Genomic DNA, 12,455 nt, shown 5'->3' on the forward strand with positions numbered 1-12,455 from the left:
AATATAAATGTTTTATGTATGCTGTTTATAAATATTTAATAGCATCTATTAAGTAACTGATCAAAAATCTATTAATCATCAGATGTCATTTAGTATATCATACATACTTTTATTAAATTGGTTTAAAATTCATATTTCATGTATATATTTTGTTTCCAACTGGTTAGAACAATGTGATAAAGAGGAAAGGGAGCAAGAATCTACAATAATTAGAAGTCCTGGTTTCAACACTTAGTTCTACCACTTACTAGTTATGTGATCCTAGACAAAAATGAGCCATCTGTGCATCAGTTTCCTTAACTATAAAATAAAGATAAAAAAAATATTTGATCCTCTTACCTTATGGGATTATTCCAATGAATAATCAATTTCAAAATGTAAATGGTTAAGAAGTATTTAAGTTAAATCTTTTTTTTAAAGTTTATTTTTCAGAGAGAGAGCTAGTGGGGCAGTGGCAGAGAGAAAGGAGGACAGAGGATCTGAAGTGGGCTCTGTGCTGACAGCAGAGAGCCCAATGTGGGGCTCGAACTCACGAACCACGAGATCATGACTTGAGCCGAAGGCAGACACTTAACCAACTGAGCCACCCAGGTGCCCCAAGAAGTATATAAATTAATGCTAAATTTCCCCATCACATACCATGCTCTGTGCCTGAAAATTACACTTTTTGGAGAAATGTAGTGGGAAGGAGTATACAAGAAGAAATCACTTCTTAAGTGGATCAAAATTACCTAAGAATTCACGCACCAAACACAACACGAACAATTCTTGTCTTCCTCAACACAAGATCACACCTTACCATCTAGAAGTATGTTTGAAGAGTACCACCTCACTTCACTTTTTTGCACAATTCCAAAAGATTTTAAGGGAAAGGGTATTTATTAAGGAAAAATGACACTCATAACTAAGACTATCAGGTATATAGTTGTGTTATCTAAATGAGTCTGTTTTTGCTTTAAGTGCTTTCAATGGAAACTGAGATTGATGAGTGAAATGGCACAAGAAAGAAGCAAAAAGACACGATAAGAAGCACAAAATGGCAGCAGTGTAAAAGAGCTAAAAGAATTAAAGAAAAAAAAAACAAAGGGAAAGAGAGATCTTAAAAATGAAGCAAAATGTGGAATTCGAGAAACTCAACAGATGAACAGAGGGGAAGGGAAGGAAAAATAAGACAAAAATAGAGAGGGAGGCAAACCATCATAAGAGACTCCTAAATACAGAGAACAGAGTGAGGGTTGCTGAAGGGGAGCTGGGTGAGGGGATGGGATAAATGGGTGATGGGCATTAAGGAGGGCACTTTTTGGGATGAGAACTAGGTCTCATATGTTAAGAGATGAATCACTGGGTTCTACTCCTAAAGCCAAGACTACACTGTATGTTAACAAAGTTGGATTTAACTAAAAAATAAATAAATTCAAATAACATCTAAGAAATGAAGCAAAATTAAAAAAAAATTCTCCCTTTAATATACAAACATATATATAAAATAGAGGCTGTTTTAGGAGGCCAATGCCTTATCCATTAGGCCACTGGGGCTCCTAAATAGAGGCTGTTTTAAATGAAATATATTTGAAAACAAACAAAAAATGCACACACACAAGAGAACAAAAGAAAAATATCCAAGCAATGCTGACAAGAGATAGAGAAAACAGAGGATATAAAACCCACAATACAGGTGTCAGAAATAGATGCTTAATCTATACATATCATAGCCAAATAAAGGAAACTGTTTAAGAAAAAATAAAAACTTAATACACAAAATCACTGTTTTTTGCATTTTACATAAGCAAGTGAATACTTTTAATGGTTTGTAGATTTCAAAAACTTTTACAATTCATTTTTGAAATCTGGATATCAGAATTATTTTTTTTTTTAACTGTCCTAAAATGGTAGTTGACAGACTGGATCATATAATTAGGAAGCTGAGTACAACGGATAGAGAAGAAGGTGACATCACGACCATTATGCAGCCATAGGAAAGAAAAGTGGTAACATAACTCTATCAGAACAAGCAAGCGCTTGATTCCAATCTAATCACTGTTTTTGTTTTTCAAATAATATATTAAATAGTGAGATGCTTTTCAGAAATGCAAATACTGCAATGTGACTAACTTTTACTTGAGTCACTGTATGATGGACTTTAGGGTTTCTTGGTCTGGATACATTTTTTGGGTTTTAAGAATTTATATGCTGCTTTCGTACTGCTTAACTGCACTAACTTACTCAACAAACTGACCTATAGTCTTGAATGTGCACAGTTTAATTCCCAAAAGTATAGTGATTATGACACGAACTAGAATGAAGAAAATAACTTAGAAAGTCATCTATTCCTGCTAAAGACGGTATGAAATATTTTATTAGTGAGCTTTTAAAGGAAATGTAAAAATAGCTCAAACTGAATAATTTGAAACTTCAATCCCATCTTACAATATAATTTATAAAGTGTTAATTTGTCTATGTTTAAATGTTCTGAATTGCTCACTTTTAAAGAACATATCAATTTACTACTTTACTCACACAGTAGCATTTCTGACATGCTTTACTATTAAGTTATATTTCTAGGACCCATAATGCAGGCTTTGAAAATTGCATAAATCTGTCTCAAATATACAACTCACAGTATGTATGTCAAGCAGAATGTGTCAAAGTGCAAATAAAATTGTTTTTCCCCCTACGAATTAGAACTCCTTGGGTAGCACTACTATAACGATCCCATGCTGCTAGCATCACAAAGTGCAAAGGTTCACCGGGTAAGAAAAGAGCAAAGGAGAGAGTTCCCTCATTACACTATCCCTAAACTATTCTAGTTTAAATATTTATTAAGATATTAATTACTCTACCTCCCTCCATCTGCCTTCAGAAGTTAAGCTGAAACACCGTGGATGGATGGTTGCTCATAGGAAAACAATGCATTAAAACCATTACCACCCAAGATGAAGACTGATGTTTTGTACAGTGCATTATTAATTGCTTTTGAGACTTCAATAAAATATCACACTGAAATAAGAATGACGTGTTTTGTAACACTGACTAAAAAAGAAAACATTTCATTCGAGTTAACAACCATGGGAAATGAATGGTTAAAAATTAAAGAATTTAGTTTCTTTTAATCAAATAAACTCATCCGAATAAAATACAAATAAAGGAAAAGAAATAATGAAGGAAAGTTACAATCTTATTACTTACTCTGATATAGAGCTGCATCATTTCTTTTTCTCTTTGGGGGTTACGATACTTTTCATAGAAATCACGTCGCTTCTTTGTTTCTTTAGAGACTTTATCTTTTCTTTCCCGTTTTTCTGCTGGTTCATCTGAACTATCAGAAGATGACGGTACATGTATCTTTGGCTTTTCTACTTCAATATAGTTTTCATTGGGATTCAGCACTATCACTCCATATCCTTCCTGTTTTGAAAGCAAAGAAGGCAGCAGAATTTAATCTTAGAAACCATCTCAATTCACAAAAAAATCTGTAAAATCTCACAGAAAGTGATTTAATATAGTTGCATATTCATGAAAATATTTCTTTATAAAAGACTATAGTTTTAATTTTTCCAACAAAAAGTTGTTTAAAATGGTTTGCCTGTATTGTATATGTAAATAAGCAGAGATTACTGGTAAGAACAAAAAGACAAAATTGTGACATAAAGATTATAAAGGTTCCATTTTTTAAAAAGTATTTCAGGTCTTGCAGAACCCCCCAAATAATTGAAATAAATAATCAAATAACAAGTACGCTTTCAAACCACATTAAATTTTAAATACCCATTTTGAGAAAATAGCCTCTTTGCAAGTGAAGTTTAAATATCAGACCACATTTTGTTAGATCTTCTTTCCCTTACATTGCACATTAATTTAAGGAGCATTTTTTATTTGCTTGAATTCAAGAAAGAATAGGCAATTAAGGCATAAACTTAATCTAACACATTCTACAGATTTACATGTCTCTAATAGCAGAAACATATAATGTCTACCTGTGCAACTTGTATTTTTTTCCACCTCTCTTCTTTCATACAACAAAATAAACTAATGTCTTACTATAATGTGTGGAAGCAATTATTTAATCCTGAAATGTTTTCACTTTTAACTACCATAAGAATTTCTCTTTATTAGGGACCAGTTCCAGGAAACAAGTCCCAAAGTTTAAAGTACAGCTTACTGAGCTTTTACACCTTCTTTAAAGTTTTAGAAATGTTTTCCTGTATGCCAATTCTAGCAAAGAAAACATTTCTATGGTTATAATTAAGAAAACTTTTGGTATTTATATTAAGTTATAACTGATGGAATAATCTAACCACAAGAAAATAGAGAAGAATAAACAATTTCCACTGACAAGCATGTGCAACATAAATTTGTGAAGCCATTGATATCTTATATTTCCTATTCACTTCTGTACTGTGGATGTCCCAATTTTGCCTTATAAAATCCTGTAAGGTCCTATTTTAGAAAGGTATTAGATTATGATAAAAACATGTAAGAGCCATGGAAAGTAAAATTAAAAAAAATCTCATCCTCAGTGAAAAAGAAAATGATATACTTTTTACAAAACTATAACTGTAGAACTACTTCAACTTTAAAATTTGTTTTTTGACAAATCAACCATAAGATGATCTAAAAAAAAAAGTGATACACTAATAATAGAGTAATATTAGCACAGACTCCATTATCTTATTTTTAAATATGCTATACCACTGCACTTGACTTGGTGTTGTTAATAGTCAATTTCACAATCTACGTAAAAACTTCATTAGGAGTTTTCAATCTTCTTTTTTACTCAATCAGTTGATATTATTTTCTAAAACCATGATGTGGTTTGTAGATTGTGGAGTTCACTGAAGTTGTGATGTTAGTGATAGGACTGTTAATTAAGATATAGTTGTCTTACACATATGAAAACTATACAATAACACATACCAAACTGATTAACAAAATACCACATATTCTTTAATCTATATTCAAATAAAACTTTTATATAAACAAAAGTTTTATGAAAAGTTATAAAATACTTCACTTATTTTAAAATTTAAGCGTTCTACATCAAACTGCATGATAAGGAGTTTTTTTTGTTTGTTTTGTTTTGAAGTATCTTAGCTGGGAAGTCAAAGTTTTACCAACAAAAGATATTTTATTTGATCCTGCTTTATTCTAATCTGTATAGCTATTCAAAAGTCTTGTAATTCATTGTGATCACTGTCAGGTAGACAGATTGTCACTTGGTGATTTTCTACAGTTGGACACACTTGACTAGTTATTAAAATCACATTTGAAGGAAGTTCCTACCCCTCTTCCTTGTGCCTCTTAAAACTTTTCATGCCCTTCTCAAATTTCAGCTATAACTTCTCCTCCCACCAAAAGTAAGTTAAAGAACACTGTTGCACTCTGCTAAACAGGGTGAAATAGAGGCATTCATACACTGTCTTCTGGTGTAAGGAACATAGTCAAAAAAGGTCACCATAGGCCAAAAAGAAAATTGCCTCCTTACTAGATTCTGTACCGTGAGTAAGTGGTCTCCTGTCATGTTTCTTCCCTGTCTTCTCTGAGTGAATTGAACTTTAAACACACACACACACACACACACACACACACACACACACAAACACGCGCACGCATGCGCGCACACACACGCACACAGTGTCTCATACTTACATGAGTTACAAGTGGCAAACCTAAAAAAGAATCTTGAACTCTTAGAAATGAAAATAGTGATGGACTGCATTTTAATGATAATATGAAAACATCAAACTCTGTGTAACAAAGTGGGACTTTAATAAATTGATAGAATGTGAGCATCACCTTTGTACCATGAATAAATTCCAAATAAAGGTAAACTCTTTAGACAAAATTTACAGTCCCTAGAATGATAAAATTTTGCCCTATGTTTTTAACTTCACCACTAGACACATTATTTTCATAATACAATATTTATTTGAGCCTGATTTTACTTCAATTTTTGGAAATCATGGATTGAAAAATTCTTGTGCCTACTTGATTTTAAATGAACTCTGAAATTTGATGTGTCCTATCTAAATAAGTATAAAAAGCAGATACACATAAATCATCAAAGAAGTAGTATTTGTCTAAGTTATTGATTATGTAACTGAAAATTACATGACTCATTTGTCCAATTTTATAAAGACACAATGTCAATTTTTCACCGAGGCATCAACTGATGAAAAATGATTCTATATTTAAATCACCACTATATAAATCAATTAAAGAATTTTTAGCATTTAGATTTCAAACAATGAATGCTTCTCTTTAAATCCTGAATTATTTAGAAAATATTTTATCATTTAGATATTTCACACCGCCAATTTAATTAATGGAATAACAATCAAGAAGTATTCAGGAATATTTTCTGCAGAAATGAAAGCTAATTTTAATAAATGCCTTTGTTGCAAATTCAATTGCCATTCTGTGAAAAACTTAACATTTTTCAATTAAAATTTTCCTGATAAATTAACTAATGCAATATTCACAGAAACCATTAATAACCATTTTATCATGAGGAACAGAAAACTGGAGGAACAAAATAAACTCTTCCACTTTCATGCTGTAACCACAGATGTGTAGTGAAACTTCATCTTTTCCTCCTTTTCTCTGTCAATATAAATACTGTCCAAAAATTCCTTTATATAATAAAGGTACAGAGATTTTTGCCATGTCAACATTAATATATTGAAATCAAAGTACCAAAGTAAATACTCAAAGTAAAACAAGGCACATAACCTACCAATAGTTCAATTTAGCTATTTTAAATGCCCTATCCATTTATGTCTTAAAAAATCAGAATAAATGCCATTTAAAAAATTCTCCCTGTTCCCCAAAACTCAATCAATACACACAGAAATTAAAAAAAAGAGATCCTATTTTGACCTTTAACAAATGTACCCATAAAGTTTTACCAAACTTTATGAAATATATATATTACATATACATGATATATAATATCATAAAAGAGCCATGCATTGCCACTCTAACAAAGAAGCTTCCATAACAAATGCTTACAACCTTAAACACTTTATACTGAAGTATTCCTTTTATATTTAATTATTCATGCTAAGATGCTATAAGATGAAAAGACAGGTCATTTCAAACATCCATGGAAACATCTTTAACAACACAAAATGATGAAAATGATTATCTAACATTCCACAACTAAATAAATAAGACTTCTGGCATCTTGCATAATGATTTACCCAAATCAATTCCAATATCCAACATTTCAAGAGACAAAGCATATATAAAGTTGTTAATTAACTCTTATGTTTGAGTGTACAGTCTAGAAGAAGATCAAGAAAGTGATCAAGAGGACAGATATTGGTAAAAGTAAGCTTTATCTCTTTCGTTTATCTCATTCCATTTTCTATCCTTTGTAGCTATAACTGTAGTTTCATTTTCAGAACTGTGTTTATAAGGTATAAGCCACGGAATCTTACTCAGAAACCCTCAAAATTGTATTGCTAGACATAGTATTTTATTCAGTACAAGGGTCTGCTGTGATTTAAACAGAATACACAGGCCTCCAGGCCTCCTTTACTTTGAAGTCCATAGATGCACTTACTAATAAATAATAGTCCATTTATCATTCAATCAACAAATGATGGCTTAGGTCAGAGGTCTAAAACAGATAGGTGATGCCAAACACAAAGAACCAAAGAGGGAACCTTGCTAAAGAAATTAAATCAGTATAGAAAGGTACTTGTCAAGAAGATTCTACAAATAGATAACATTCTTAAATGCCTGACCAAAACCTGAATGTACTTTGATACCAATGAAATCCTGCTAAAACTTAAGATTTATCCAACTTAATTTGCCTATTAATTACCAGGTATAAGGAAAATAGAAAACAGGAGCAAATTCTACATCTTTTCAAATCTCTTGTGGTTGGTTAAATAACAAATCAGGTGCAAGTACTCAGCTCTGCATATTAACCTGCCAATACTGCAAGCCACATGTGACCAAAGAGGTCAGGGGCCAGAGTAGAATCCTGTGACCTGTGGAACTGTCTGTTTTGGTGTCCAGCCAAAGCTCTGTAAAAGATCATTTTACACAGATTTATCAATCATATTTTTCAAGTTCAGCATTCTATCTGCTTGGTTTGAAAGAAAAAAGGTGCTCATCCTCAAGGGAAATGAAACCCAAGTGTTTTATCTATAAACTACATCTACCCATGGTTAAAATGGACAAACCACTGCCCATTCATCTTTTCTGAAAGATGTATGTTGTGTTTATTCTCATCTTTTTCACAACAAGGGTATGTCTATGTCACTGTTGCAACATTCTAGGTGCAACAGTGAGATGAGGTCATGACAACCAATCAGAAGTCACTAGTGAAGCGTTAAAGTAAACATAGCTGTTGGAGCTGCAGCACTGCTTGAAAAATGCCCCCTCCATTATTTCAGCAATTTTCTCAAGACGTGACCTGGGACTGAAACACCTAAAATGTCACTTGACTCCGTTTTGTGCTTCCTACCAGTGTGCATTTAGGTAACAGCCAATATTTTGTAAAATGTTTGTCATGAACATGTTTTAACTTGTAGCTCCCTACATTGTAATGTCGTGTTCCATGGTATAAAAATACCATAATATAGACCAACATAGATTATTCCAGTAAGTTTCCAACTTCAAATAGCTCATCAAGTTAGTCAGTAAAAGAAAACATGCCACAAAAAGTTTTCAGAGGACCACCTGTTGTCTATTATTTTTACATAGCACTTACTCATAAATCATAACACAGGGTAATTAATCAAGCTGTCAAAGAGAAGGTCAAAGGTTATATGGTAGAGTCAGAAGGTCATGCATGGGCTGATAGAGGTCAGGGTCACACTGCATTCCTCATTATCAAGTTGGGATGAGAGACGGCCCAAGCAAACAAAAGTGAAAGCAGATGGAGAAGTGAGTGGATAAAAAAAAAAAAAAAAAAAAAGGAAAATTTCACAAACAAAAAGAAAAGTGAAAGAAGACTGTCAGCTGCCTTCAAGCAGAGAATAGAAGAAAAAGAAATACACTGAAATGTGCTCAAAGGAGCTCAAGAACATAAAGAAACTACAGTTTTATTAATTAAATAAGTTGAATATAACTTTTCTTGGCCATTTTATTAATGTATACTAAGCAATAGTAGAAAATATATGTTCACCATCTCCATACCTTCCCGAACTAGTGTGCTCAAGATCATTTAACATAAAGGCAAAAAGTGCTAAGGGTAAAGTATGATTACAAAAAACAAAAACAAAAAAACCCAAAAACCCACAACTTATGAGAGCTTTTTCCCTTTAATACTGTTTCTGCATTTGAACATAGATGTGAAAATAGTTTTAGCCACGGGATAGATAATTTTTAAGCATGATACAAAGATACTCACAAATATAAATGCATCATAAAAGTCCTTTTGAATAACAAAACAGTTATAAAATATTCTATTATTATGCTGGCCTGAATCAGATGCAGAATACTGTGCAAAATTAGCTGTCACCCTTTGCTCAAAATCTTTGTTAATCTCATTTTGAATGTTTGCAGCTTTATCAACACATGCATCAATGTCAGCTCCTTGGTTACTGAACCGCTATAGTTGGAAGAAGATATAATTAAAATGTTTTGGCACAGAAAAGGTGAAATTGTATCTTCCCTTGTTCCCTTAGGAGTCTGTAAAACATGAAGGATATATTGACAAACACACACCCTTGTCTCTGGTTCTGACACCCCGGGTCATCCAAGTGCTATTTATTTTTAAAGATTCACTTTGCACTTACCTACATTATTGCCTGTTTTGTATCTAACTTTTCCTAGGTTCTAGAACATTGTGATGCTTAAACACCACAACTTTTTTCTCTTAATCACCAATATTTTATTTATTAAAGCATTCCATACATCCACAATAGCTTCATAAAAAAACATTCGCCATTCATTATCAAGGACATAAATGTGATTTAATACTGCAGCATTAGGAAATCTTTTATATTCTTTGCTTTCCATTCTCATAAAAAAAACCACACACACACACACACACACACACACACACACACACAGAGCCATGCATTTACACATTAAACTAAAAAGTAACAAGTTACAACTGTTGCCAGCCAATGACAGATCAAATCCCTAAGTGGATATAAGGGGTCTTACAGACACACCCCTCTATTGCATGGTCCCAAGAACACCTAGATGGACAAATTTATCTTTTAGAATAAGATAGTTATGCCTTTATGCCTTAGAGGGTTAAATGAAAGTCCAATATTCTCCTAGCTTCCTATTAAAATCCATTATAAAGCTGTGTAAATATCATAGTTATAGATGGTAGGCTCGAGGTCTTTCAAAATATTATCATTTTGATCCAATCATATACCATGCAAACATATGCCTTAGTTTTCAAGTTACTCCTAAAATCTGCTTAAAAACTATAGTACATACATCATTTTATCTTCAAATATGCCACCTTTTTATTTCTTCCCCCAATTAAAACATGTTTAAAACATTTTTGTTTTTTCAAGAAACAAACTGAGTGCTTTGCTTATGGTTCTAGAGTCCACTTGCAAGCATGAGGACATAAAGAAGGATCCCAAGTATCCCAAGTATTCACTGAATCAGTAATTCATTAAACACTGATTTCATACTACAAATATTTAATAAGCACCTACTATTAACCAAGTACTGTGATAGACACAGTGCTATACCTATGAGTCACCTTTCATTTTAAGATATTTCCATTTAATAGAAAATTCCAAGTCAGAATTAAGTATAAATCTCTAAAAGGTCTATATGAAATCATTTTATTCTTCAAGAGAAAGAGGAATATGAAAAGGAAAAAACAAACAGAGGAAAGCATTATGATAAGATATTCGTTAATCCAATCTAGCTAGACTTTCAAAGATTGTTAATCCTAAATGGTAAACTATGCTTATGTTTGTCATTAAGAGTAACAGTTAAACTTACTCCATCACAATGAAAATGAACTTCTTGGACACGTGTGTGTGTATGTGTGTGCTTGTGTGTTGTATACATTCAAATATTTCAACGAGTAAAATCATTTCATAATCTAAAGGGAAAGCTTCTATACATATCTACCTCCTAATAAACAGGTGCAACTGAGTACAGCTATGAATTTCTCTTCCCACAGTGACCTATGTCAGAAGATCTCCTCATACTTCTTCTGCTAAATAATTTAATTACCTATGAGTTATGGTTTCTTTGTAACCTTTTAAATGAGTAACTCATTAAAATGCAAAAATATGCAAAACATGATGTCACCAGGTCAAACAGCTGTGTTGGTAAAATTATGGCTGTGAATGTCCCCAAGAACATGAAAATATTAATAATTTATATTGCTCATTAGATGGCAAAAACTCTTTAAACAGATTTAGAGACAGATTAATTTTATAATCACAAAATGCTACACTATCTCATGGTAACAAATCTTTCTACCATCTGTGACCCTTTGGTGTACATAAAACATATAAAAATTCATAATGGCTTAAAGTTTTTGCATTATAATATGTGTATTGAGGAAGAAAAATAGTAAGAACCTGAAATATGGCACTACAAGACCTTGTTTTTAAAATCACAACTATTTGCCAACTTTAATCACAACTTAATTTTCCTCCCAAGAAACCGGACACAGTAATGGCAAATAAAGTATAATATGAGACAGTCAACAAGTCATACCTCTGTAGACCAAGATGATGAGATAACTGCCTTACGCTGTTTAAAAATAAATGTCATGCTATGACCTCAAATCTTGTGTAGAAACTTCTCAGAGAAGTTCGAGAAGTGATGAAATTATGTAAACAAAGCAGTATCATACTAAAAGTTCAAAATGTCTCATGCCTGTGCTTCACAGTATCATGATGGTGCTGAGAGCAAAGGGCAGGAAAAGATCTCCCCAGCTCTCAGTTGTTTTTAGACATAAAATGTTTTAGTTTAAAAACATATGTGTTAATTGTCAAATCTGGGCTATTTAGCTAGGCAACTAGCTTCCTAATGATGTTTTTCTGCCTCTTAAGCAATTTAAACATTAAATCCATTATTTACCACTGTAAATTATAGAAATGTGTTCATCCAGGATCAGCCAGCAGCAAGAGCATTACTTCTATGTGCACTTGATAATGCTCTTCACATTAACAATCCACCATGGGCAAAAATTAATGAACAGACAATCTTGACATGTGATCTTTTAAAAACACACAATGATTAGGTAACCATGATTTTAAAATTCCATTTTTAAATCCCTCCTTAAAAATGTTCAAAGTAGGAAAAAAGCAGGATGTCCATCTGAGTTCTGATGTGAAATAATATTGAAGATAGTTGTTATGTGGAAGGGAAGGGTTAATGGAGATTTTAAACTAATGAACACAGTGACACAGGGCTCTGAAGTAAGCCATGCATAGTTCTAAGCCAACCTTAGAATTTCAACCCTTCCAGCCCTGGCTTAGATCATACAGGCTCTACTAGAAATGTCA

At 32.5% G+C, this 12,455-nt stretch overlaps 1 protein-coding gene across 7 annotated transcripts in view; it reads right to left on the reverse strand.

The window, feature by feature from the left end:
- The window catches only part of FAM172A (family with sequence similarity 172 member A), a 422,066-nt gene that overhangs the window by 241,861 nt on the left and 167,750 nt on the right, over positions 1–12,455 (reverse strand). For all 7 annotated transcript variants that reach the window (XM_049648598.1, XM_049648597.1, XM_049648596.1 and 4 more), the window contains one exon: positions 3,187–3,405. In XM_049648598.1, coding sequence (XP_049504555.1) covers positions 3,187–3,405 — 219 coding nt within the window. The remainder of the gene's footprint in view (positions 1–3,186; positions 3,406–12,455) is intronic.

Source organism: Panthera uncia (genome assembly GCF_023721935.1).
Source record: "Panthera uncia isolate 11264 chromosome A1 unlocalized genomic scaffold, Puncia_PCG_1.0 HiC_scaffold_17, whole genome shotgun sequence".
In the NCBI taxonomy this organism is placed as follows: domain Eukaryota; kingdom Metazoa; phylum Chordata; class Mammalia; order Carnivora; family Felidae; genus Panthera; species Panthera uncia.